This window comes from Psammomys obesus, unplaced genomic scaffold (assembly GCF_907164565.1).
Source record: "Psammomys obesus unplaced genomic scaffold, mPsaObe1.curated_primary_1811, whole genome shotgun sequence".
NCBI classification, from domain to species: Eukaryota; Metazoa; Chordata; class Mammalia; order Rodentia; family Muridae; genus Psammomys; species Psammomys obesus.
In genome coordinates this window covers 8993983-9021178 of record NW_026590062.1, presented here as the reverse complement: position 1 = coordinate 9021178, position 27196 = coordinate 8993983, and the positions used below count along the sequence as shown (strand labels likewise).

Here is a 27196-nt window from a genome sequence, read left to right as displayed (position 1 = left end):
GGAGGCAGCCACTTTTCCAGACCAATAGGGCACAGCCTGTAGTGTGCTCCTTCAGCATCCAAGAAAGCACCTAGCGACAGCCAAGCCCCTGCAGGAGTGGTGAGGCCAGGAGTGGTGCTGCCCCTGCAGACAGAGGCAATGTCTAGATAGCAGGCTGGGGGGAAGGCCTTGGAAGTTTCAGATGGCGGGCGAGGGAGCAGCAGTGATTCATACCACCGTGCCTGCCAGCTCGCAGGGGAGGGCAACTCGCCTAGGCTGGGATAACTGTTATTTTTAAAAGTCCGGGAAAGAAAACAATAATAAACAACCGTGTACATGATGGCTAGTGAGTTCTGAGAGAAGGGGAGAGCAGAAGATGAATCTGTGAGCTGCACCATTTATTTGGGGCCAAACAACCAACACAGAGAGCTCCATCCAGTTCCACAGGGGAAGCAGCGGTGGGGGCAACTGTGTGGTCCAGCAGTGGCTGAGAGCCAAGGAGTCTGGGGTAGAGTCAGGCCCACAGAGGACCATCTGCCATCAGGTTGGTCCAAGGAGCTAGAGGAGGCAATTATTTTTTTTATTTTTTATTTTTTTTAAATCCAACTAGGGCCAGGTAGGATTTCAAGTGTGGAAAAACTCAGAGGAGTCAGCAGTGGGGTGGGGTGGGGTGGGGGTCGTGGCCACCAGTGTTCACCTCATCGGTGGGTTAGCAGCACTTTTCTCTCAGCCATGGCTGTGGAGAAGCTGGGCTGGGCTCCCTGCACAGGAGCAGGCTGGGCTAGGGGTGCCTGCCTCCCCCACTATCCATCTGTAAGAAGGGAAGAAAGTGTAGGCACAGCTGGGGACTAGGTCTGTAGTGACACGTGCCTTGTGGAGGGGGTCGGAGGTGTGGTCAGAGGGATATAATTAAAGCTTTCCACACCCTTATGGGGCACAACGGAAGATAATTAAAACCAGACTTGGTTTCTCGGCCTGGATTGGAGCCCCCCGAAGAAGCAGAAGTTTTGTTTGGACCAGATGTGGTGCTGGTGGCTCCTGCAGGGAGTGGCTACTTCAAGAACAGCTTCCAATTCAGGCTCAGACGGTCTGGCCAAACTGGGAGGCGATAGGGTAGGGGGCTAGAGGGCGGGGGCTCCTGCCTCTACACAAGGGTCCCCCAACATGTTAACTATTAAATGCAATCATCTGTCTGATGTAGGTGGCCCACAGTGAGCAGACGGTGACGTAGATGAGTGTGAAAGAATAAATGAATGAATGGTTGCACTAGCTCTCCCTAGCTGGGAAGGGTGGCCTGTGCCTATAATCCTAGCATGTGGGAGGCTGAGGCAGGATTGCTGAGTCCAGGGCAAATCTGGGGTACTCAGTGAGGCCATCTCAAAAAACAAACCAACCCACAAAGGCTGTGTTCTCTGATTCAGGGACAGGTACTGAGGTAATGGGTGAACACCAGAAACCTACTCTGCAACGGAAGGAAGGGGGAGGCACTTGTCCCACCTGACTACATGGTGAAACTGGGACACAGACCACAGCAACACTTCAGGTGACCCCGCCAGCCTCACCTCTTCACTCAGGGCATGGAGGCTGGGGCTGTGGGGCTGAGGAGAGGGCTCAGAGGTGAAGGGGCTTGCTGTGCGGCCTGACAAGCTGAGGTCAGGCCTAGAACCCAGGTGAAGGAGAGAACTGACTCCTAAGGGAAGGTCTCCGACATCCAAACTGTGGCGTGTGCGCACCTGCACACACATGTATGAATGTGTTCCCGCACACACATACACATGAGCGAATGTGCTCGCTCACACATGCATATGCATGTATAAATGCACTTACATACATATCTGCTCACATGAGCATGCTTGCATATACATGTATGCACACACACACAGGAATGCAGATGTACTGTGCTCTCTGGTTCACTAAAGATCAGACCTGTTCTTCCTGTGCTTCAAGTCCTCCCAACCCTGATGAAGAAGTCAATTGAGCCATGAGACCAGGCTTGACATATGATGTATGCATGAGCATGAGCCTGACTAGAGACCCAGGGTGCTCCCTTCAAGGCTGGGGCAAAACCCAAGGCTTTGAAGTTCTGTGTGGGCAAGGGCCTCAGGAGGCACAGGAAGGCAGAGCAGAAGCAGCCATCCTTCTGCCTAGACAGGGGCTCTCATTGTAAATGATTGGGAAAGGGGGAGAACTGGCTGGTTCTTTCACACAGGGCCCACCGGCCAGATCTGACACAGTTGTGCCATCTGGGGATCACGTGCTCCACAACACCAAAACTTTCCTCTGGATCCTCACAGAGAGCCTGGCACCCCTTCTCCTCCCGGAGGCTTCGCTTGGACACAGTCTCCTTGAAGCCCTGGTGTCTCTGTCTCTTTCCTGATGTCATTTGTTTTCCTTAATCAGGTACTTATGAGCCCTGATGAGAGGCCAGGGAAGACCCAGTCAACCTGTAATTAGGGAGGTTTGCAGCAAGGCTCATTAGGCCTCCCAACCTTGCCTCGCAGCTTCACCTGAGGGGCCTTAATGAGGTTGTTTCCCTGGTGTGCTGCTGAGAGGGCTGAAGGAGCATGTCCCCAGAAGACCCAGCTGTACTGTACAGTGACCAGAAGGGGAGGAGGCTCCCTTCTCCCCAAACGTACACAGAGCACTGGGATGGAAGGCAGGCACAATGCTAGCGAACCACTCCCCATGGACCATTGCTGAATTGTGCAGTTATGTGAAAAAAAAAAAAAAGGCAAAAAAACCAAACAACATTAACAAACAAACAAACAAACAAATAAACAAACAGGTGTCAGAGTTAAAACAAACCCAAACCACAAAATTGAGGGGATCTGGAGGTGTGGCTCAGTGGTAGAGCCCTTGTCGAGAACCCCCCAGTGAAGGGCTGTGTGGCACTCAGCAGTCTGGGTCCAGCCCCAGCACCACCAAGATCAAGAGTTATTTGTTTATGAAAAGAAGCAGCATGAACACTGCCATAGTGAAGAACCTTACAGACTGATGGCTCATTTTCTGGCCCCAGTCATATTTAGGGCCATGGGGAACATCTTTCGGGTAGCTCCAGGTTCCCTGGTTTACAGGATCAGGGACAGAACCACTGTCCCAGGGCATCTAGTATCCTGTCGGCCTGGTCTTTGCAGGTATAAGGCCAAGGGCACCAATGAGTCTGAAGGCCCCACTCCTTTGCCCAACTTATCTCACACACACACACACACACACACACACACACACACACACACACACACACGCAAGGCTTGTCCAGACAGGGTGCTGATCTAATGAGTTTATGGGGGTAGGAGGGGCTGGAAGCTCTTGTCCTCTGCATCCCCACCCTCTGCCTTCCCCCTCCCCCAGATGATGACTTCTCTTCAGCAAGTTTCTTGCGGCTGTGGCTGCAGAGACAAGGGGCAGAAGCTGAGATGGGGACAGTTGCCATGATACACACTGTGGTAATTTAGCCTCAGAGCTTTCGCTCCTGTGGAATAATTTAACGATCTGGTGGGGAGGGAGGAGGACAGCGGCCATGCGGCTTCACATCCCTACCTCCAAAAAATAATCTAAGTTCCCAGAGCCAGTGGAGGTGCACGGCTGCGGGGAAGGAGGAGAAGAATGAGAATGCTTTCCACCAGGACCCTGAAAGGTGGGGAGTGCCTTCCCCATCATTTTCGTGGGCGGAAAACAACAGGTGAGCTAGAGAAACTGTGGGGACTCCATCTTCCTTGCCCTGGGTTCGTTCCTTCCCATTGAGAGCCTGAGCCTAAAAAGGGACAGTTTGCGGGAGCCTTTGGCCCTATGGTGGTCATCTTCATTGTCAAATGGACAGGATTGTCTCCTGGGAGACGCTTTTGAATGTGTCTGTGAGTGTATTTCCAGAGAAGTCTGACTGAGGTAGGAAGACCCACCCTAAATGTGAGAGGCACCATCCCACATTTAAAAGGAAAAAGTGAGCTGGGTCCTGGATTTACTTTGTCTCTGTCTAGAAGCTCCAGCCTGTGAGCACACAGCCCCGTCCTCCCGTCACCCCACTGGCCACTAAACTAGACTGCAACCTCTCATGGGCAAACAGGTCTCAGCTCCAAGGAAAGCTGGTTGATTCAATGGGAAAGACAGGCCACAGTCCCTGGAGGACGCCGGCCCAGGGGACCCCATGTTACCAAAGTGAGCTCACAGAAGCAGAATGTGGCCAGGAGGCAGGTGGGGTCCTGAGCATTACAGGCCTAGGGGTAGGGGTGGTTGGGAAGGGTGGGAGGGCGAGGGAGGGGTCCTGCCCAACAGGCAGGGAGGGCCAGGATCAGCCAGCTGAGCTGCTGAGGTGCAGGAAACAGCGTCCTCAGCCTGCCTGCCTTCACTAGTCTCCATCCACACAGTCTGACACATGCTCGGTGCTGCCCAGAGCCACGCGGGTAACCATCCACCATGATGCTCATTCCAGAGTGAGGAAACTGAAGCTTGGTGGCACATACCCACCCACGGTCAAAACTGCAGTGAGGGACAGAGCTGGTATCCGAGCAGCCTGATCCTGTCCTCAGGCCTTCAGCCACACACAAATCTCAGACTTTGCCAAACAGAGACTGCGCTGGCCCAGGCTGCCAGAGGCTGCGGAGGGATTTGAACCTGGTTCAAGGAGACATCCACGGAACAAGTGGCTGGTGTGTGTCATAACTGCCTGAGCCGTGCGTGAAAAGCAAGGGAGGAAGTGTCTGTCTTCCTAATCTACAGCCACCCCAGGCTGAGATGAGCAGTGGCATGGGTTCCGCTGGGTCAGGAGATATGAGTCCCTCAGCTGGCAGCTTTTACATTTAGGTTACAGCGCAGGCACAAAGCTATGTCGGAATGGCCTGATTTTGATAACTGTACAAAATAAGGTCATTAAAAACATCTTGTTATTAGAAAGCTCTCTTAAGTAGCTTCGGCGGGGAAAGCAGCGATGCAGTTCACCCTCAAATATCAGAACTTTGGCCTTAGCTGGTCAGAAAAACTAGGATATACATGTATGAACAGAGAATAGACCAAACATGAATTTTTATGGTTTTCTTGTAACTTTTCTATTTCTGAACCAAAACCAAAACCAAAACAAAGCAACCAAAAAACCATGCCTCACACAGCCTCTCAAACCTTCAGCTTTATCATTTGATCCAGGGATAGACCCAGGCTCTAAGATCAACTCTCCTTAAAATATATTAAAAAAACAAACAAACAAAATACTCAAAAAAAAAAAAAAAAAAAACCAACCAACCAACCAACCAAACAAAAAAACCAAAAAACAAACAAATAAAAAAAAAAAAAAAAACAAACACTAAGACTCTTGGCTGCCTGCGACTGGGTCTTTCTCCTGTGCTAGCAGACACGGACAGGCTCTGCATGGCGGTGTAGCATGAAGGACTGGGAGGAAGTGTGGTCTTCCTGAGCTTTGTCAGTGATCATCCCTTGTCCTTGATAAAGGACAGATACCTCTCTCCCTGGTGGGCATGTGACAGGGCACTGCCAAGGGGTTTCAGGGATCTGACTTTCATACCAGTGACTCAATGGTAATGATAAGACGAAGGGGCAGTGGGACCCCACTGTACCCATCTTCTCCTTGCTGTTTGTTTTTCCTTAAGCAAGCATTTCCTGGGTGCCTAAGAGGCAGCCCTGTGATGGGGCAAGCACTGGCGTAGAACTGAGGGCATGGACGCCCATATAGGGGAGGGGGCAAGGGTGGCTGGGCCACACCAGTCAGCCAAGGAAGGCTTCTCTGAGGGGAGGGCCCAGTGTCGCAGATCATGAAGGGCACAAAGAGAAACACAGGTATGTAGAGAAGATGGCTCCAAGCACAGGGAGGCGTGAGCCTGGCACTGGGTGGTGAGGAGGTCACAGTTGGTGACATGGGCAGAGAGGGGATGAATACATGCAGGATGCCCAAGAACAGCCATCCTCTGACATGAAAACACAAGATTCAGAGAAGCTGCCTGTGTCCTTACTGTTCACCTAGACTAGGGGTGGCAGAGACAGCCATAGTGAGCCTAATGCCTGTTTCCACACAGCCCCAGAAAGAACAGTGTTTATACTGGGGGAGGTTTGGGAGGGAAATCTCCCAAAAACATTGTGTGCCATAGGAAAAAGACTTCCCATGCCCTCACCACAGCAAAAGCAGCCACTTCCCATCCCTCCCAGTTCTCCGTGCTTTTGAGCTGTGGCTGTTGCTACCATCTGCCCTTTACAGAGAAAGCCAGCCAGGCGCTGCTCTGGACAAACCCTGGTTAATGCTGGCTTTGCCTGGGAGTTACTGAGTGGAGAGGGTTGGGAGTCAGCACGCTGGTCCTTAGGGAGTGGGGTCGGATGGTGAATATATCTATATGATATATAGAGGAAGATGTGGGCTGGGGATGCAGGGAGAGTCGCTGCCCATGCGTCGGCCGAAGAAAGGGACTTTACTAGGTTGAATGCTGTTGCTATTTGTAAAAACTCAAAAGACTCCGTGACGACGCGGCGGGACCCATCTGTCTAATGGCGGAACGCAGTTCCCAAGAAGCTATAGCCCATCAAAGAGTATTTGATTCTGCTTTGCCAGAGTTCGTATTTTCAGCCCTAATCTAGTCTGGTTTTTCAATCCTGACTGTTTTTAGGAGTGTCCGGGTGGGCCTGGAGCCTCACAGGAGTGCTCTATACTGAACTACACCACAGCCTTTTACATTCGGAGGCACTGTCTCTTAGGCTTTGCAGGTAGGCTTTGAACTTGGGATCCTCCTGCCTCAGCCTTTCAAGTAGCAGGCACAACTGGCTTCTTGCTTTTGTTTGAGACAAGATCTTGTGGCTTCAGCCTGGTTTTAGGTCGCCTCTCTATTGTCTCTGACTGAGCCTAAGGTACAAGGCCTCAAGTAGGCTTATCACTGTCCCAGGATTTGGGCTGTTCCCAAAATGGCTTCCTTCCCCCTTAGTGCATCTTTTGATAGACTCCTTTCCACCCTCCCTGCTGTCCCTCCCCCTTTCCCTCGGTGAAGGCTGACTGGCCCTGGTTTTAGCTGCAGGCTTGGGATATCATCTTGTGCTTTTTATCTTGCCATCTGTGAAGCTGAGGTAAGCTCAGGACTAGCAACAGAGAGAAAGTACCTAAAAGATGGAGGTTTCAATGGGTGGTGTTTTTTTCAGAGGGCCTGTGGACACCTGTGGGGCTGATCTGGGTTGTCACAAAGACTATCAAGACTATCAGCAAGTTGTGCAGAATAACCCCCGGCACAGGGCAAGTTGTCCCTCTGCGCCAATCCCACCTCTATTAGTGTACTGTTGTTGGGTGAGAGGAGGTCAAACCACACCACCGGCCTCCAACCTCCTGTGTCCTCCAACCTCCTATGTCCCACACCCTAGAGGACGCACACAGTACTCTGGCTTCTACTCATTAGTACAAGTAAGTACCTTCCGAGGCATGACAACACCAATGGCTCTGGGCACTGCTAAAGGTCACTCTGAGACCACAGCTCTCAACTCTGTGGTGTTGGCAGTCAAGGAGAAGCTAGCACCAGGCCCCACTGCAGAAGGTGAACCCCGGGGGAAGGGAGGCTTGGCCCCCATGGGGGAAGTCTGAGTGAGGCTGGGGATTTGGGGAAGGAGAAAGGACGTCTGGCTCGCTGAGATTACATTCTTTTGCAGCGCTCTGCCTGGAGCACGGCCCCCACGGGTCTCAATGCAAGGCGGAGCATGCCTGCCTCCCCATCACCACACATCTGCCTTCTGGTGCTGCTGACTTTTTTTTTTTAAGCCTATAAACAAAAACAAACGCAACGACCAAACAAACAGGGAATTTCCAACTGCTTGGGTAAAAGGCAGCGAATGAGAAGCATTATTTATTCCCCTGCCTGGGTGCACAGGGCTTGGAGAGAAACATGCACGGTGCAATTCCCTACCATAGAAGGAGAAAAGCCTGTGAGAGCTGGGAAAGGGCACACATTCTACCGAGCTTCAATTAAGCAGAAGGGGAAGATGAGCAGGCTGTCTGGTGGACCGGCAGGCCTCCCTCTCCAAGGGCACCTCCTTCCCAGGCTTCCTGGTTCCCAGATGCAGGGCTTCTGGTCACCCTCGGGTTGACCGGCTTACAGCCCTGGCAGCTGGAAGCCAGGAGCGGAAACCTCGCTAATTCAATCAATGAGCTCTGACAAGCCTAAATGGTTGTTTGGAAGGAGCCTCTCTCATCCACCTCCCTCGTTGCCCCAAACCTCAAATACAATAAATTAAATAAAACATGAGATACAATCGGGGCCTTTTTGGCCGCTGTTTCTAGTGGGAGTCAGAAACATGTTAATGAAGCCTGCGTTCTCCCTCCTCCTCTGATGTTTGCTCTTCCTCCTCCCTGCCTCTCCTGGTGGGGAGACTGGAGGGGGCTGGGGGCATAATTCAGCGCACTGCCATAGGTGTCTTCAGCCAATCGCAGGCGATGGCAGCCGCTTGCACCTTGCTGACAGCTGCTGTCAAAATACTCTCTCAACCAGCAGCTCGATAATAACTCGAAAATGAGATACAAATGAGTGATTCCTTGCGTGTGACTGTGCTGACGATCCTGAAGCCCACTAGCCCTTGGTGTGGCCGGGAGGACTGCAGGGCAGCTCTGGCCTCTGCAGGGAGGCTGGCAGAAAACAAAACAAAACCAAAAAAACAAAAAACAAAAACAAACAAACAAACAAAAAAACCCAAAAAAACAAAAAACCACAGAAGCCAAATGTCTAGCCCTGGATGAATGTCTGGGGAGGATGCTCAGATCCTTAAAAGGGTCTTGAGAACTGGTCCAAGATCCTCCCAACCATGGGGTGCTGCCTACCCCTTCCCACACCCAGGTATACCTGATGTGTGGCCAGAATCTTCCAGTGCAAGCAACCCATGAGGTACTCTCTGACCACTATGTGGGGAACCGTGTCTGAAACCCCAGGAAGAAAGAGGACTACAGGACTGCAACCCAGGATGAGTATCACCCACCTGCCTCCTCTGTCACCCACAGCCAGGCTGGCCCATTTCTCCCTCAACAATGCTTGCCTCTCACGCCTTGGTAAGAAAGGTACAGGGGAGCCCCTGGGAGGACCAAGTGAGTATGCAGTCAGTCCTTTTCCATGGTTCCCCGGGATGGGCGGAGCTCCCAGCTGTAGGCAGCAGGACCCTGGGGGCCGGGCGGACAACTCTCCCCCAAAGCCAGCGCTGGCTGCTGCTGGAGGCTCTCTGCTTGTCATGAATAGGGATGGAGGGGGCTACAAGGCACCTCTGAAAATGGTCCAGCACCCAGCTCAGGCCTTTAAAAAACCCCGATGCATCGATGATGCTCCTCTCCTATTTAATAAGCTGCTTGATGCTGATGGGGCTGTCTGTCTAGCTAGGAGTTAGGGTGCCTGCCAGGCTGGGCTGGAAAAAAAAAGGTTCTTAGAGAGGCCCTTACTTAAATTTAAAGCAGTAGAGTGCCATGGTCCCAGGGAGGGGCACCTATGAGGCCTGCACTAAGATCTCCTCAGCTTGTTTTCTCCTCCCTCAACAAGCGTTTATTCCCAGCCTGTGCTAGGAAAACACTGAGCTTCTTACCCAGTGTGTGGCTGTGTTCTCCGTCAGCTGCCTGTGTCACCCATCTACTTTACGACGGAGAAGGCGGGATCAGCCTGTGGAGCCTGCGGTGCCAGCGGAGCCACTGTAGGAGGCTTTTAAGCGTACACTCGGAAGGACAAGAGGCTCTCAGCACACATGAGCAGGGGAGATGCTGGTATGGGGGTTACGTCCATCAAACTCGACTACAGAGCCAGGGGAGTGCAGACTGGAACCTGGGCCCCAGGGGCCTTGGTTCTGCCACTTGACGGCTCTGAGACCTCAGGCGAGTCACTTAACCTCTCTGCCTTGCCGTCTCCTCATCTGTGAAGTGAGGATATTAATGCCGATCCCATGACAGAGGTGTGTGGGACAAGCATGGGGCAGTACCATGATATGCTGCAGACGCTTGCAAATGGCTGCTTTGGTGGCTTTTGCTCACTTTCCCACGCTCTTTGGAATGAGACTCACTTAAGAATGGGGAGAAAGCCTTTAAGACCAAAGCTTCGATTTCGTTAGCAGGTAATGATCCTGAAGGTGTTTTAAGTTTTGACAGTGTGTGAAGGGCCGGGAAGAAACCGCAGTGGCCAGTACTGTCCTATCTACATTTATAGCAAGGAAATTCAAACAAGGGGCTGAATTCAAACAAATCAAAGTGGAAGATATGAGAGGACAGAGCCACTGGAAGGAGAACTGGCCATAGGTTTGACCAAAGTCATCTGTGCAAGGCTCTCGAGGTCCTCATCAGCAGCTCTGCCATAGGGAGATGGTCTGAGAGGAAGTGCTCTCCCCTCTGACTCTAAGCATCATAGCAGCAGCACAGGAAGGGAGTCCAGGCCACCTTAAGTGGACCAGCACTGGTTGTTGCTGGGCATGCTTTCTCCTGATCTTTACTCTGCACGTAAGCGAGCACCACGCATGCCTTGGGTGTTTGCTCAGTGGCCCCTTCCACACATACTTCCTTCCCATTCACCACTGGGAAAGCCTTTCCCCACCTAGCACTGCTGAGGTCTCCCTGGCATCCCTCCCTGCTGTCCTTAGCCCCTTTTCATAGAGATGGGCAGAGGGAAAGCCAGCAAGGAGCCGTGTGCACACTGCCACCCCACCCTGGCACCTGAGCAGTCTCCTGATGTCCTACTCCATGGTCTGGAGGGTTAAGCTCTGGGTCCAAGGCTAGTTCCCTGGAGGAGCCACACTCCACCTACATCTGGGGCTGGTCCTTGCTGGGAACAGACAGGCAGGAGCATTCTTTTCTAGGAGAAATACCTTTGGGTCCCCCAAAACTGGGCTCAGAAAACAAGTGTTCTGGAATTTATCTAAAAAAGAGGTGAGCAGAGGGGAGGCAGGGGCAGTGGGGAGGCAGGAGGCACACCAGACACCAAGGAAACTTACAAAGGCAGCGGTGGGAAGGATCTAGGAAGCGACATGCCCTCTGGCACCAGGCATTGCTGTGTACTCCAGGCACGGTTCCTGGACTCCTTTGCTACACAGCACCCCACATGCCCTCAGAACGCCAGTGAGTTCTAATGGAATCCCTCAGACCTTCCCCCTAGTCTGCAGCAGCACTGTACCCCATCACAGCTGACCTAGGCTCCTTCCCAACACTGAGCACCCACAGAGCAGACACAGGCTCACTGTGGCACTCAAGGTTCCTGGGTCCAGTTTGAGAACTGTGGTACCAGTACCAGGGTACCACAGTACTTAGACTGTCATGCTGAGTGCTGGTGAGGACTGGCTGTTGTCCCACAGGGGTGAACCTCTGGGAGGCAGAGACCCATATGACTTCTCTGAAGGAGATTAGCTGCAGAGCCAAGACTCAGCAACCCTGCTCCAGTGCACCCCAGGACAGCCCTGGATGGTTGTGTGGGTTGAACACTACCCAGTTCTTGAGGTGGCCACTCCCACAGCACTGTGCTCATGGCCCCACAGTGCCAGCTTTAATGGATGCTGCCCCTCTCTGAGCCACCTGTCCTCTGACTTCTGCACTGAGGCTCTTGGAGCTCCCCACAAACGGCACCCCCCCCACCATACTCCACTGCCAGCCACCGGACTGATAATGACATGCCATGAAGTGCCCGAGGCACCATCGGCCAGTGACCGGTGTTAACTGGGAAACTGCGCCAAAATTAGAGGCTACACAACCACCAATGAGGCTCACAGAAAAAAGATCTGCAGGCTTAAGTGGGCCCAAGTACGTGGTACTGAACATTGGGACTAAGGTTAAGGGCCGGCCTTCTGCAATGATTCTTTAATCAAAGCTGCTGCCTAGAAAGACCATAGCTAAACAAAAGGCCAGCCAGGACAGTCCTTGTCCCTCTGGGAGCTGACTACCCTGAGATGTACTGGTGAGGGCCTGCCTGCCACCCCCCCATACAGAGGCCAGCAGAGTCCTGTTCACTTGAAAGCTCTGTGACATGGGCGGGGTCTGAAGACACTCTGGAGACATCTCCCAAGCTCGTTGGCTCCCACTGCCTTCTGTACCCAGGATGCTAGGAGATAGACACGTAGAGCCCTGCACTGGTCCCAACAATCAAGCTGCAAGCAGGACCAAACAGAGTGCAGGCTTGTGTGCAGACAGAAAAGCCAGTAGGCCAACTGTCCCCTGAGGACAGGGCGCCCCACTTCAGTCTGGGTTCTTTGTCTTCCCTGCATATAGCGAAAGGCTGCCTGCAGCAGTAAGGAGGACGCATGCCAGTGCTGGCTTTATGAGGAGGGAAAGCAGGCTTCCCCAAAAGCAAGAGACTGTGCTCTGTCATGGAGGCAGGCGGACACACCTTGTAGCAGAGGAACACCACATTGCCACTGCAAACTGTGGCTGCTCATGTGTCAATGCTGCTGTTCCTGCAGTCACAGCAGACATTACTAATCAATTGCAATGCCACGTTCTGCAAAGCCCAAGCAGCCTCCCCACCCCCAATTACAGAATGCTAGGCAGGCACAACCAGTAGGTTTTGCTGCCTTGGAGAGCATAAACTCTGCCATGCCTGAAACAACTGCCTGTGCAGTGCAGGCCCAGAGAGGTCAAGCAGCGGCTGAGTTCAGCCTTCTCATTAGCTCCAGCCAAGCTCATAGCCAACTTCTGATGTCTGAGAAAAGACACACCAGATTGCCCCCAGACTCTCCTCTTAGCAAGGAGCTGGGCCTGGTGGAGCAGCAAGAGGAACCAGGAGCTTACCAGGAGAGGCCCATTTATAACTATGGTTATGCACCTACACTTCAGACCCAATCCTATGTTGGAGGAGGGTCTAGGCTCCCCTCCCCCACCACAGTGCTTGTTCCTTCATACCACAGATAAGGAGGCTTGGTACTTCCAACATTCCAGGGTGCCAGGTTCATATCAACTGTCTTAGATTTAAGTACTAAAGATTACGCAGCATATAGAAATCGGGGTGACTTCTCTCTCCCTGCTTGTCTCCCACTGGTTGTTGATGGATGAAGCAGATTTACTCCTGATCAAAGACCAGAGTGGCAGTGACTGACTGGGGCTTGGTCCTTCTTGGGTCACAGATGGCTGCTGCATGACTCAGTAGCTTCTCAGGTCTTCCTAACAGCTGCCGTAGATGCCACCTGCTTACTCCTGCGACCAGCAGCTCACTACTGCCATCTGTCACGGTATGGGGTATTGATCTTCCAGTTGAAATCTGAAGTCATTTACAGATTTACATGTGGCTAGCCTTGAACATTTTATGCAAGGATGTACCCTGTTCTGCTGTGGGGCTTTCAGACTGCAAGCCTCAGTTACCCAGGGAGGTAGAGAAATGAAGGGGACCCCAGGTACAGACTGCTTCAGGCACAGTAGGGACAGTGGTCAAGAGGCCCTGTCCATTGTACCCTATCCCACGGCGATAGGGATCATGATCATAACAAATGTTAACCTCACGGCTAATGCCCACGGATCCACCAGGAGCACCCACCAGGATCCCAAACCTATGCCAATACTGGATAGAATAATCAAACAGCACAGCTCTGGACTGCGGCCCTGGCCGAGGTTCTCTTTGATGCATATGGAAGCCAGGGTGTGTGTGTGGAGAGACTGAGGGGCACTGCCAACCTAATGGGCTCCACTCCAGGTGCAACACACCATCCTGCTGGCCGCACGGTGCCTCAGTTACTGTCCTAGTTTCCCCCTGTCCTGACCCTCACCAAAGCCATGTGTATGCCCTAAAGTGGCCGGCAATTCCCATCCAGAGCTGATAGCTGCTTCAAGCCACAGGAAACTGAGATATAGGGGGTACAAAAGCTCCTTGTAGCCTCCTTTGGGGAGGCTGTGCTCCCCCCGAAAGGGCCTTAAACAACCTTAGCCAATAAGATCCAGAGACCCGATGAAGAGCAGAGAGCTCCATAGTCTAATGTGTGGTAACCATCACTCCAGACATTTTGGAAGGTCTGCATGGATGGGCCAGGCTAGAGGGGCAGCTGGCAGAGTAGCACCATCAGCCAGGCAGGCTAACTCAACAGTGAGGACGAGGAGAAAGCCTCTACCTCAGCCAGGCACAGCAATGGGTTCCAGAGGGACTGTGCCCCACACAGGAAGTTTCACAGGAGGACAGGGGGAGGAGACAGAGACCCCAGGGAAGGAGGCGACTGAGTGGCAGCTAGGCGTGGGTGCCCCAGGGAAGGAGGCGACCAAGCGACAGCTAGGTGTGAGTGAGCCGCCACAGGACCGGAGAGATGTTGTGGTCCTGTTACCTGGGATGTGGTTCCAGAGTACACAGAATGACAAAGCCAATTAGAAAGTTAATAAGAGAAGTTAGTTTAAAGATCAGACAGCTGGGGCTGGGGGGACATTCAGTTGCTAAGAGAGCTTGCTGCTCTTCCAGAGGATGGGGTTCAGTTCCCAGCACCCACATGGCAGCTCATAACCATCTATAACTCCAGCTCCAGGAGACACAGCAGCTTTTCTGTCTTTGTGGGCAAATGCCCCCCCTCAAGACACATATGCATGCATGTGTCAGACAACTAATCAGACAACTACAATAGAAAACCATAGGGAAACTGAGCAAGAGTCCACAAATGAGATCAGGTAGAAAAGGTGGGCAAGTCATGTGTGCGCTGGCTAGAGATGGGGTATGTGTTGGGGGTGCAAACGCTCACACACTGGCATTGAGTACACACTGGAGAGAGCTACTCTGGAGCCTGTTTAGTGGTGGCACCCAAAAAAGCCAGGAAACAATGTGCCCCGTGAGCAATACGCACAACAGCCAAGACCTACAAGAGGCTAGACTGCCCTGCAGTGAGGTGTACCACAGCACTGCCGCATGCCCCACAGCACTGCCCCATGCACAGCTGCTCCGCCCTGCAGTGAGACCCAGAACAGCACTGTCTCCTGACAGAGTAAGACACAGCATCGAACAAGCAAGCAAGCGATGGCTCACCTAGCCAGCATGGGAACCTCACCGGATGCACACAGCATGCTGTCAAGGGCAGTGGGGGGGGGGGGGGGGGGCTCTCGCTGGGTGGTGGCAGGACCAGGAACCATGTGGAGCTGGCTGTGTCTTGTGTGGGGCACTGGCTAAGGTATAGGCATGAAAGCTTGTGATCCACATACACCTCTGAACCTGGTCACTTCTGTCAATCTTCAGCAGGTCGCTGGATCACATGGTTTCTGCCTTCAGAAACCTTTGCTGACCACCCTGAGATCTAAACATGTTCACCCAGAACCCACGATCCTATTCTGATATGGGATCTCTACAGATCTGAGACAAACAGATGGAGCCATGGGGCCGGCGGCGGGGGGCCCATGTCAGGAGGAGCATACAGACACACACTATGAGGTGCAGATGGGTGCAGGAGAGTCTGGCTGTGAGGCAGGGAACACCACTAGTCCAGGGTGGTATCTTTCCAGACAGCCAGGGGAACCTGAAACCCCCTCTCCTCATCACACCGGCTCTGTGCAGAGCAGATGATGCTTCTAGAAAATACTGCCAGGAACCAGGAGCTGACACAGCAGAAACCCCATCCTGGGCAGGGGAGGGAGGCCACTGGCTGCCCTCTTCCTTCCCTCTACCATCACGGTGCCTATGAGAAGAAATGAGCCGACAGGGACAGACTGAGCTGTCCACTAAGTCAACACAACAGGTGTGCCGGGCACAGGAGACCCAGGCGTGTAATTAAGGGCTCTGGACACCTGTTGTGAATTGCCCATTCACACCCTAGCAGGTGGCTCACACCTTTGAGAAGGAAATGGCGGGGGGGGGGGGGGGGGGGGGGGGAGGGGAAATTAGCTGTGTTCTATCTGGAGCCAGACTCTGGCCAATCTGAGAGGCAGTGGACATCCCTGTCCTTCAGGGACAGTCCCAGGAAGACGGTGGGCTCTAGAGTGAGAGCTAACTACACTGCAGAGCTGTGTTACCCTAGGCAAACTGCTAACCCTCTCTGTGCCTCCCAAGCTTCGTCTTCATCAGCATTCTAGAGTAAGGGTGTGCCCAGTAGGGCTGTGCACAGTAGGGCTGCACACTCTGTGAGCATTTTCTAAGTACCCACCAGGACACTAGGCTCCCGTGCACACTGTATGACTACAATGACATCTGACCTTACAGTCTAGATGGGGTTTTGTTTGATAACAACTACTCGCCAGGGCAGAGGTCAAAGGGGAGCTGCAGGCAGGTTGGGAGAAAGTGGGAGAAGTGAACAAACCAGGTGGAAGGGATCCAGTGAAGGGTGAGCGAGCTGAAGGGCTCAACCTACACAGCCGTAACCGCAGAGATCTGGCACTGGGCACTCTGGATTTCCAATTCCCTGATGAGACTAGGGTACACAGAGGGTGGATAGCATGTCCCAGGTCACACAGCTAGGGATGGTGGCACTGAGCTAGAAGCCCTTTATCTTACTGCCTTGAAGACTGTGACATCATGTTTGACGATTCTAAGATTCACTGTGTGTGTAGCCACACTCAGAGAAGAAGCTGGGAGGAAGAGATGGAAGAAGGAGGGGGAGCCAGGGCGGGCTGTAGGGTCTCAAATCTGGCAGAAGCGCAACCCATGCCTGTGGGTGGGGGTGAGGTGAGCAAGGGGCTGGCCAGAGAGCTTCTCTGGTGAGTGCCATGTAAACCAAGTGGCAGTTGGAAGAGTTGTGTGGGGCCTATAGTTTATCAATGGTACCTTAGCAATAGCCAGGTTTTAGGAAGGACCACAGGCCTCAGGAGCTCAAGGAACACAGACCCTGCCTGTGTGTGTGCGTGTGTGTGTGTGTGTGTGTGGCGGGGGCTCTGTGTCAAAACCGAGGGCAGAGGGACTTGTCTGGGGCTGATAGGGAGTCAACAGCACAGCATTCCTATAGAACAGCCATCCACCTGGGCTCTGCAGTGACTGGCTGGTGCCTAGGAAAAAGCCCTCAGGCCCTCAGGCCGTCCAGGCTTGAGCTCCATATCTTTAAGATGTCCCATTAGTCCCAGTCTTAGCATCAGTGTGCTGTCTTTGAAGATACCTGATCCTTTTTAGGAAGGAGGCACATAGCTTGCAGGCCCAGGGACAGCTCCAGTGAACACCTCTCAGGGCACAAGCATGGGGAGAAGCTTAAGTATGTTCTCACACAGATGGGCACCTGTGCCCATGACTAGGAGGGCAACGGGCAGAGAGTGGAAGCGGAGGAAGCAAACCCAGACTGGACAGGAAAAGGATGGCTTTCATCCTCTTGGAGAAGAGGATGGACACTTCTGAGCAGAAACTGCCTAGGGAATATGTGGAGGCCCAGCAGAGGCTGTGCATTCTCCCTGCCCTCCGCCCAGGCCTTCTCTTCTGCCTTAGACCCCTGATACTAGTCTTCCTAAGTTTCAGGCCAAACAGGGCTTTCTGAAGTCCAATGCGGCCCAAGGGGAGTCTCAGGTTCCACTCTCAGGTCTGTAACCCTGTCGGGCATGCTGCTATCTCCACCCTGAAGTGAGGAAGGCTGGGGCCTTAAGACGCTGCAATCACTTAGGAGAAAGGAACCGTTGGGAAGTGTAATCTGCCCACCAGACTGAGAATGACACTGGTTTCCCTCCTGTCTTTCTGTTCATCCTCCCCCAGGCCATGCCCTTTGCTGCCAGAGTAGGGAGGGAGCAGGAGCCAAGTTGTGGTTCTTCTCCTATGAATGAGGAAACTGAGGCTGGCTGACCGTCAAAACTTCTCTGGCTCCAAACACCCTTATCTTCCTGCCACACACCCGGGAGGTCCCTGAGCCCTGTGAAAACCACACACCAGGTTTCACAATGGGCACCAAACCAGGTGTGGAGCCTTGTGTGACTCTCCAGACCATGTGCCCATGGGGCCAGCCCGGCAAAACCTCCTTCCTGGGAAGAGAGACTCTTGCTTTCCTGAAACCAGGGACTCTAGGCAAGGCTGCCCAAGGAAGACAATGGGGCACTTGGAGCTTTTGCCTGTCATTGCAGTTGTGAGGCCTGAGCTGCACTGTGCACACACGGGCTGGAGCATCCTTGCTGGTCCTACAGGGCAGAGGGACCTGGGCAGGTGAGTCCTTCAGGCATCCTTGTGGGCTGATGAGGCAGGGGGAATAGCAGTGTGGAAGGCACATACCCAGGGAAGGGAAGAGACAACGAGAAAAGTTACAGACCTTCAGGATTCTGCACCTCAGGTAAGGACCCAGCTCTGCCTAGAGCCAGATCCTGGGTTCAGATCTTGCTCCTACTGTCCTCGGGTGATACTGAACCACAGTCACCGCCCCCCCTCCCAACTGTGACTGCTGCCTCTGGGCAACCTCAAGGAACCTGAGAGCCCCTGGGAAAGCCACTTGGAGGAGGGAAGGGCATGACAGCCAGAGGCACTGAACCAGCGAGTGGTTTAGATCTGGGCTGGGGAGTAGTTTCTTCCTGAAAGATGGAGGCTTTTAGAACAATGGCAGACTGAAGCAATGGGATCCTGGGAACTTGAATTGTTCAGCCCCAGTGCCTGGTGCCCCACAACACTGAGTATCATTCCATGTCATGACACAGCACAGCTATTAGATGCACATGACGGGCGTCAGCATAGTTATATGACAGGACACTGAGGCCCACAGCAGGTACACCAGAGAGAGCTATCACTGTCCCTACTGTTGGCTCAAATCACTACTGATGAGGCTCCTACAGGCACAGAGCCCCACAGTGCCTCCTGTGAAGGTACTGAGAACCAGTGGAATCAAGGGGGCAGTGGGACCTCCAGAAAAGGGTCAGTAAATGCTGTCCTGCCCCAGCAGGTGGTGTTAAGACCTGTCACACAGGCCCAGTGTTCTCACGTGCCTCTTCCCTGGCCTCTGCAAGCAGTGGCAGAACAGCAGAGGCTCCTGACACAGCTGCATCTAGCACAGTACCTCATATAAACCACACAATCACCACAGTGTCCCCACCAGGACAACCTGGGGTGACAAGTGCTTCTAAAACTGGGAGGGCAACAGACTGGCATGATTTAACTTGGGTCAGAGCCCTGAAAGCCACATGCCCGCTCAGATGTGCAGTCTTGGGTAGGCTGTGCCCCCAGTTCCCTTTGGGTAGAGCAGAAGCCCTCCCGTGCCTAGGACTGCAAGCTCCAAGCAGATCCAGCATGGCCGCCACCAGGCACAGAGACCAGCACACAGGGACATACACACCTGGAATGTGGGTTGTGAGTTTGGTCAGATCTACCAGGAAAAGCTCCCCAATCCTGCCTGACATAGTAGGTCAACCAGTTCTCCGAAACCCTGAAACCTTCCCTTAGTCAGTGACCTTTTGCTGGCCTGTGGGTGGCTTTGTCTAGAATCAGGCCTGAGGCCCTGGCCTGGGAAGGCTCACAGTGACCCCTGCCGTCCACCACTGCAATCAGCCTCATTTCTCCATCCGCTGGGAGGCTAACAAAAGCAAGGCAGCGCCTGCCTGTCCGGGAGGAGAGGTTCCAGCTTCAGGGTTTCTGACCGCTTAGTCAGAACAATGGCGGAGGGGAAGAGACACCACATGTAAGCACATTCAGCAGACACTAATTCCCTGTCTACTAAAAAGAATATAATACACAGATCAAACAAAGCACCTTCTCTTGCCTTGCAGTCTTTTGTTTCCCCGGATAAATGTCATCCCCAATACGCTGTGGAACCAAGTGACACTGTCATCTTCCAGGGATGTGGTTCCCGATCAACACGCACGGTTCTTAGCAACTCCTTTTGATGTGGCAGCTGTGAGATTGGACTCTTTTTTTTTTTTTAAGAAGCAGAGCCACAGAAGGCAAGCACGGAGCCGGCACTCTCACTCGCCTTTTGGCTGATGCGCCGGATGTGGATACGTGAAAAATGTCCCCTTGCCCCCGACTGTGACCCATCTCACCAGGCACCACAGCTTAGGCATCAACAGGGGATGATATGTGGCGTCAACTGGGCTGATGGTGCCTGTGAATGCCCCCACCCCAGGGAATGGGGAAGAACATGGAGAGAGGGAAGGGTTTTGAAGCTGATTCCCCCAAACAGCGTCCTGCCTCTTAACCTCACAGCGAGAGTAAAGACACAAGTCTCATGAAGATAATTCCCTCTCCAACTTAGCACTCATCACGTAGCCATTGTCTGTCTTGCAAGACACCGTTGGGTCACTACCAGAGACATCACCTGAGAAAGTGACAAGCAGCCGGGTGCTGCTGACGGAGCTCTTCCCTGGGCCTCTCTCTGTAGGCAGTGGCAGAGGAGAGGGGGGGACTCAAGCCCTGGAGTACTCTAAGACTCCAGCTGAGCCTCTGCAATTGGCATGGAGGGGTGAGCTCACACACTGGCTGTGAGAGCACATGCCTTGGGGTGCCTTCAAACCCAGCACCCTCTTCTCATGGGATCACAGAAATGTCTCCTTCAACTTGGGGCTTTGGGTAGAGCCATCTATGCAGCTCTCCAAACCAAAACCCCTCTGTTGTGAAGGTACGTGGCAGCCAGCCTGTGTGGTTAGCTTTTAAAGAGTCCACAAGTCCTTCTGGGATCCCCTATAAGAGTTCAGCTTGATGGGGGGGGAGGGTGATGGAAAGATGGCTCAGTGGGTAAGAGCACTGACAGTTCTTCAAGAGAACCTGGGTTCATTCCTAGCAGCTCTCAAGCATCTGAAATCTCCAGTTCCAGGGGATTTCACACCCTCCTCTGGCCTCTGAGGGCACTGAATGCACACAATATACAAGTGGAAGTAAAACTCTCATACGCATAAAATGAAAACATTGGAAAAAAAAGAACTCCATTTGACGGATCTTTCAAACCATGAGCAGAGTGAGCCTGACTAAATCTAGGCTCCAGCACATCATCATGGCCTGCAGCAATGCCTCTGTCCCTGCCAGTCTGTCTTTGACCATTACCTGCCTGGCCCCCAAGCTGAGGTTGACTCCTGTGCTAACAGACCACGGCCTGTGTTCTGTATGTAGGACATTCACTGTCCTCCCCAAATGGCTTTTCAAAGAGGGCAGCTGACATCAGCAGTCTTAATCCTATGAGGACATTAGGATCCTCTGGGGAGCTGAGGTGAAGGTCCCAGTGTCTGGGCCCCACCCTGAAGGGATGACCCTCCTAGAGCACACACAGTAAATGCCACAGGGGAACCACAGGCTGTAGCCACCAGAACTGCTGTCCCTCCTGATACGTGGTGACAGCCTTGGGGTACCGGCACACACACCCAGCTGTCCTCCTGCCTGAGAGGAACGGCCAGGGCACTCCTGCACTACAGTCCCTGAGATTAAAGGAGACAGACCAAGGGCAGTTTGAAAATCCCCATTGTGAGCTGCAGTGCCATGGTCAGGACCTGGGTGGCCTCTCAGCCTCCAAGGGGCACTGTGCCCACTGCCCAGTGCAGGGACCCACCTGAAAAGCTCCCGGATCTCCCTCTGGTTGGCCTGGAAGGGGATATTCCGCACCAAGATCTTGGAGGTCGTCTGCTTCTTGGGTGCTTGTTTTTTCCGAGTGGGTGTCAAGGCAGGCCTGGGGTGGGGTTGATGAAACAGCAGGTTATTTGAGGTGTCAACTGTTTGTGCCTAGACCACTCCTGTCACCTTCCCACACAAAACATCTCCCTGTCATTTCAAGTAGCCTGCAGAAGGGGCTGTGATGAAAACAGAGGATGTCAGCCTGTCCTCCACTCAGGGTGACAGGGACTGGAGTTACCTTCTCCCCTGAACTGCTGTGGCTCCCTGATCAATGCAGCCCACTGCTGCTGCCTTGTAACAAGGACCACGAGAAGGAACTTTACGAGGGAGGGCCTCCTGCATTTTGGGCCAGCACTTTGCCCCTGAGCTACACTCCCAGGCCCATCTGCTCCTTTTATTATAAAGACATGTCTAAGCTCTGTACCCAGAGGATGGACAAGGGCTGGTCTGATTGGGCAGAGAAGTTTGTATCAAAGTTGGCAAGTGTAACCTTAATTGGGAAGAACCCCAAATGGGTGAGGAATTGGCATTTAAGAACGAGACTCCAGAACAATCAGCACCAAGGTCAGATGGAGAGCTGCCACCCATTCAAGGCCAGAGGAGCCACCTGGGGACTCACTTAGTGGCTCGTTCGGAGATCCGCACTTCCAGTTTATGGCCGTCGATGACGTGACCCTAGAACACAAAATAACCGGGCCTGGTCACTAACCTATCCCTGCCCTTCTCCAGCACCTCGTCCCTGGTTTAAGGACACAAACGGCCTGTCCCAGGCAGAGGGGTTGGTGGGAGCCAAGGACAGAAATGGCTTTAACACAAAACAGTTCCCTGAGCCAAGCAGCAGGTGGCCAGAGAGAGCCAGTCTCCCATGTCCTCCTGACCTCCTGTCCACCCAGAGAGCCATTTCTACCATTAGCAGCATTCTCAGGGAAAGAAGCCTGCAGATCTAGCTTGCAGACAGCTCACTCTAGCTTGCAGGCCCTTTATGGACTGTTCTAGCTCACTGGAAACACGTGTGAGCTAGGCTCTAACTGCAGTCCCCAGTTGCAAAGCTGGTGCATTAGCAAAATGACCCCTGGAAATCCCTCAGATATCCCAGGAAATACAGCACATGGGGATTTGGATGCGCGATCCCTGGCAGTGATGTGTACACACGTTCGCGCATAAAACAGCACATGGCACGCATGCAAATGCTGGGCTAACAACTCTTGAGAAATATAGATCAGCGTTTGCAGACTTGAATTTGAGTCAAATGAAGGCACGGGGGTCCAGGAACGAAGCAGGATTTCTAGTAAACAAAGGACAAAAACCTTACAGGGCACATGCTGAGCTATGCCCTCTGCCCTGCCTGGCCTGAGATGATTGTTGATGTGCAGAGCTCTAGCTATCTTTATTGTTTTTGAGACAGGCTCTACTGTATAGCTCAGGCTAGCCTACAGCCTGCTAATGTAGACTGGTCTGGTCTGGAACTTAGAGGTCCTCCTGAGTGCTAGGATCAAAGGTGTGTACCACCACTCCTGGCCTTGTGGTTGTCTTCTTAAGCAAGATTCAGGTCCCTTGAGGGCTGCCACTGGCTCAGTCCCACTGTTGAGGAGCACAATCTGCCTCTTTGCCTAGACACTTCTCAGCTCCTCTCCCAACTTTCTTATTGGTCCAAGCTAAGGTGATGTCTTGTGAGGGGCACAGGGGTTCCCCATTTATCTCCAGACTATCCATGGTCCTCATAGCAGCTCTGGAAAGTGTCCTAAAGCTCAAGCCAGAGCCACAGTCTTTTACCGAGTTAAAGCCCAATGCTCATTCTCTAAAGGACCCATAAGAAGGTCTCTGCTTCTACACATCTCTCCTCACCTCCTTCCCAGAACCTTACCCCAATCATGCCCACCACACTGGTCTCTCTCTGCTTCCCAAATGTACAAAGTTCACTCCTGCCTCATCCCTGCCACTGGCCTCTGCATTTGCCATCCCACCTCCCAGAACTCTGAGAAGATTTCTCTGTCATGGCAGGTACTGGCTTACCTGCCACCTCCTGAAGAAGGCTTTTTGTGTTTTCTGAAGTATCCTCCCCACCCCTCCAGGGGAGGCATTATTGTCATGGAGCACCTGTGGCTGTGTGCCCTTGCACATCTGTGCAGGTCTGCAGCTGGTCTTTCCCAGCAGAGAGAGGAGTGAGTCTAGTTCACAGTCATGGTCCGATAGACTATCCGATAGACAGACGCATCTCCACGTGCTGTATTTCCTGGGATATCTGAGGATTTCCAGGGGTCATTTTGCTAATGCTCCAGCTTTGCGTCTAGAGCCTAGCTTACTCGTGGCTCGGGTGGTTAGAGTGGTTCATAAAGAGCCTGCGAGCTAGAGCAAACATGTTTGGAATCATGGTAAAAAAATGAATAAACAAAGTTACCACAGACGGGTGAGAAAGGCCCTTAATCTGTCTTGGGCCATGGCCTCACCATGATGGCCCAGAACCCCAGCTTACCTGGAGCTGCTTGAGGGCTTTCTGGGCCTGCTCCGGCTTCTTGTATTCCACAAACCCAAACCCCATTGAAAGTAGCACTCCTGAGAGAAAGAGGGAGGGGGGGTGGAGCTTAGACCAGTCCACGTGTGAAGACTCCATGGATGGATGCCCACTTAATTTCTCTTCCCTTCTCACACTGCTCTTCCTTCAAAACAAGACCCCAGCTCATGCTCAGAGACATAGGACCAGGCATTAAGGTAAATCACCAATGGGGCTACAGGGCTGCTACCTGGGGCCTCTAGGTTATTAACTAGCAGATAACTGACACTATGATCAACCTAATCAGATTCTGCTTTTCAAAGGGAGTGGGTAGTAACAGGGGTGACGACGGCTGCCACAAGTAGGATCTTGGGACCCGCCTGAGGAACAACAAGTAGAACATCATGGCTATCCATTACTACTCAGCAGCATGTTGGGCCAGGCCATGTAGTGTCCCCACCAATCCTGCCTAACCAGAGGAACTCCGAATGGGGATGGCCTGGCCCTGCCCACCCCTTGTGAAGCCAGGAGGAATAGCTAGGACTCTGGACAATCCCTGGGCCCAAAGAAAGACATGAGGCATATGTGCCCACTGGCCAGGGAGACGCAAGATTAATGAATCGGTAGAATGTTCTAGAACTTGTTCCTCTGGGTATTTCCCTTGGAAGACAGGAGGGAAAGCCTATTTCTTGGCATGCCTGGGAAAGTTCCAGAACATGGGGGTAATGGGAGAAAACAGGTTTCTGCTCCACACTGCTGCCCCTGTGGAACTGTTTCAAAGCTGCTCACTGTTAGGGAAAGTTCAAGAGAGAGAAGAGCCCAGTGTGTCAGCTGGGTAGGCCAAGGAGTAGGAGGCCTGAGGCAGGCCAGGTACCAGTTTAGGCAGGAGGTGGTGACACTTGACCTTGGTGAGGATCCTGTCTCCCTCCCTCACACCTTCAAGAAACGCTCCTGCTGAGCCACAGGAATAAATACCTGCTTTATTCTTCTTCTTGGAGATCATGCAGCTCTTTACAGCTCCCACTCTGGAAAACACCTGCAAAAGACAGGTGCCTGTCACTGGGCTGCTTTTTGAACAGAAGTCCGAAGCTACTCCCTTACCTGAGGACCCATCCCTAAGTGTATGAGGAGGCCCAAGAGTTACAGGTAGGGCAGATGCGATGCTATCATCAGGCCACAGCCTGAGGGGTCCCTTCCCTGTCTCCAGTCTCACTCACTTCCTTCAGTGTCTCCTCTGTGGTGCTGAAGTTGAGGTTCTTAATAAACAAAGTACATCCTGGGACACTTTCTTCTTCCTCCTCCTCCTCTTCCTCTTCCTCCTCTTCCATCTTGCCCGTGGAGGCTTCTGTTCCTTCCTCAGAAGCCTTTTCACCTTCTGGGTCAGGTGCTGGCCCTGTCAACAAACAAACCAGTGTGTTACATGAAGTCACTGCAAAGCCCAGTGCACAAAACCTACTAGATTAAAAGGCTCCTGCAGGCACTGGGGGTCTTTAGCAGAGAGAGGTGAGGAGAGGGGAAGGGAGAAAGGAAGGAAGAGACAGGGAAGAAGTAGAGAGAGAGGGAGGAAGAAAGGGAGAGAGTGGGAGAGAAGGAGACAGACAGAGAGGGAAAGAGAGGTGTAAGAAAGGCAGGCAGACACAGATGACCTGCTGTTGGTCCCATTTGAGAGAGGGTAGAATATTGAACACAGATCAAAACTATGAGTGTTAAACAGGCCCAGGCTGCACTAACTTAACTTTAAATTACTACATGAATTATTCTCTTTAATCATGAACCTAAGCAAAATGTTATTTTTCCTCAAAAACAAAACAACCAAACAAACAAATGCAGGGTATTTGACGAACTTCAACTAAAATCCAATTTGAAATTTCTCAAAATTGGTGGTGGTGAAACAGCTCATTCTCAATACCCTGGACCCAAGGGGTTGGGCTTGGTATGCACTGCTGTCAAGAGATTCCAGCAAGGGAAATGGTTGCCCTGGTGGACAGAAACCAGAAAGGTCCTCCGATAGGCCCAGATGACACCTGCTGTTTCTTGGGTCTGGCTTCTCTGTGTGAGTGGGAAGCCAGGTTCCATCTCCCCAACCTTCTGAAAGCCTCAAACTAGTTATAACTGAGTGCCAACCCCATAATTCCACCCCATTAGCTCAATGGAAATGCCGCAGTGACATCAGTGACTTGGTCACCTCTCTGACACAACAAGAAATATAGCTGTGCCCTCAGCTCTTTGGGGCCTAGCCCAGAATCCACACTCACCTGGGAGACAAACAAGTATGTCTCACAGCAATGCTACCCCAGCACAACTGTTGGTACTTAGGGATTAAAATGGAGGAAAATGTGACTCATGACAGGGAGCAGAAACGTCAGGTCCTGGGGAAGATTCAGAAGCAGCATGGCCTTCCACAGGATGATAGTCCCAGCCACTAGCTCACCTTGGCCTCAGACAAGGAGGCTGGTGACATCTTTGACACATGTGACCTTGATGAGGTGCCACACCACAAACCATGAGAGCCCACAGAACATTCTGGAGGCTTCTGCATCTGTTCTGAACTCTAAATCTCAGGCTGCCTGACGTTGGTGCAAGGGTTTGTCAGAGCCGGAAAAGACCTTTTCACAGAGAAGAGGGTGAGAGGGAAGATGGTGGCTCAGCGGGTGTGTGGTCTGCTAGCGAGGGTGTCCCTTCTCAAAATTGGCTGATCTCTGACACTTGGAGGGATCACTTCAGTGTGGTCAGAAAAGTGGAGTTTTCAAGAAGAGGAAAATGTAGCTGTTTTTAAAAGTTGGTTTATCAATTCTTACAACTTAAGTTAGTAGCACTTGGCTTTCATCCTCAGCTGGGGCCAGTGAAGAAACCATTTTGCTCGCCTCACACACTATGCCCTGGCCTATGCAACACTGCTGACCCTGCCCTCCTCCTGTCCCCAGTCTGGACTCTGACAGCCCCTGGCATGTGCATTTGGGACTCTGCCCTGCCCCGGGCCGCACAGAGCATGTTCAGATGGTAGCAGGGAGGTAGGTGCCTCTCAGCTTTAGCAAAGGACTGAGCTAAGAGAGGTTGTGGTCAGTGTCTAAGATGGGCAGGTTTCTCCCTAGCAGGCCAGCTGCTCCTAGTCCCAGCCTCAGGAGGTAGGGGACTTTTAAGAATGGCTGGCACCTATTCCTTGGTGTGAAGCTGGTCTGGCCAGAACAGTCCCAGTGGCCTCCCCAACTTCCAATGAGTTAACCTACACCATCCCTCAACATCAGGAAGAACACCACACCCACTAAAGGTGCAAGACAAGCTTTGGTGAGGCAAGCCTTCCTCCCACAGCCCGGCTACCAGCCTCCCTACACTCATCTTGGCACTGTGGATCCAAAGGAGGAGGGAAAACTGCAGGCAC

General features: G+C 52.7%; 1 protein-coding gene across 1 annotated transcript in view; it reads right to left on the bottom strand.

The window, feature by feature from the left end:
* Rbm19 (RNA binding motif protein 19) overlaps positions 1 to 27196 on the bottom strand; it is an 85889-nt gene that overhangs the window by 37579 nt on the left and 21114 nt on the right. Inside the window, exons 17-21 of the mRNA XM_055606331.1 lie at positions 25035 to 25210; positions 24793 to 24853; positions 23800 to 23879; positions 21946 to 22001; positions 21265 to 21381 (exon numbers count right to left, since the gene is read on the bottom strand). Coding sequence (XP_055462306.1) covers positions 21265 to 21381; positions 21946 to 22001; positions 23800 to 23879; positions 24793 to 24853; positions 25035 to 25210 — 490 coding nt within the window. The remainder of the gene's footprint in view (positions 1 to 21264; positions 21382 to 21945; positions 22002 to 23799; positions 23880 to 24792; positions 24854 to 25034; positions 25211 to 27196) is intronic.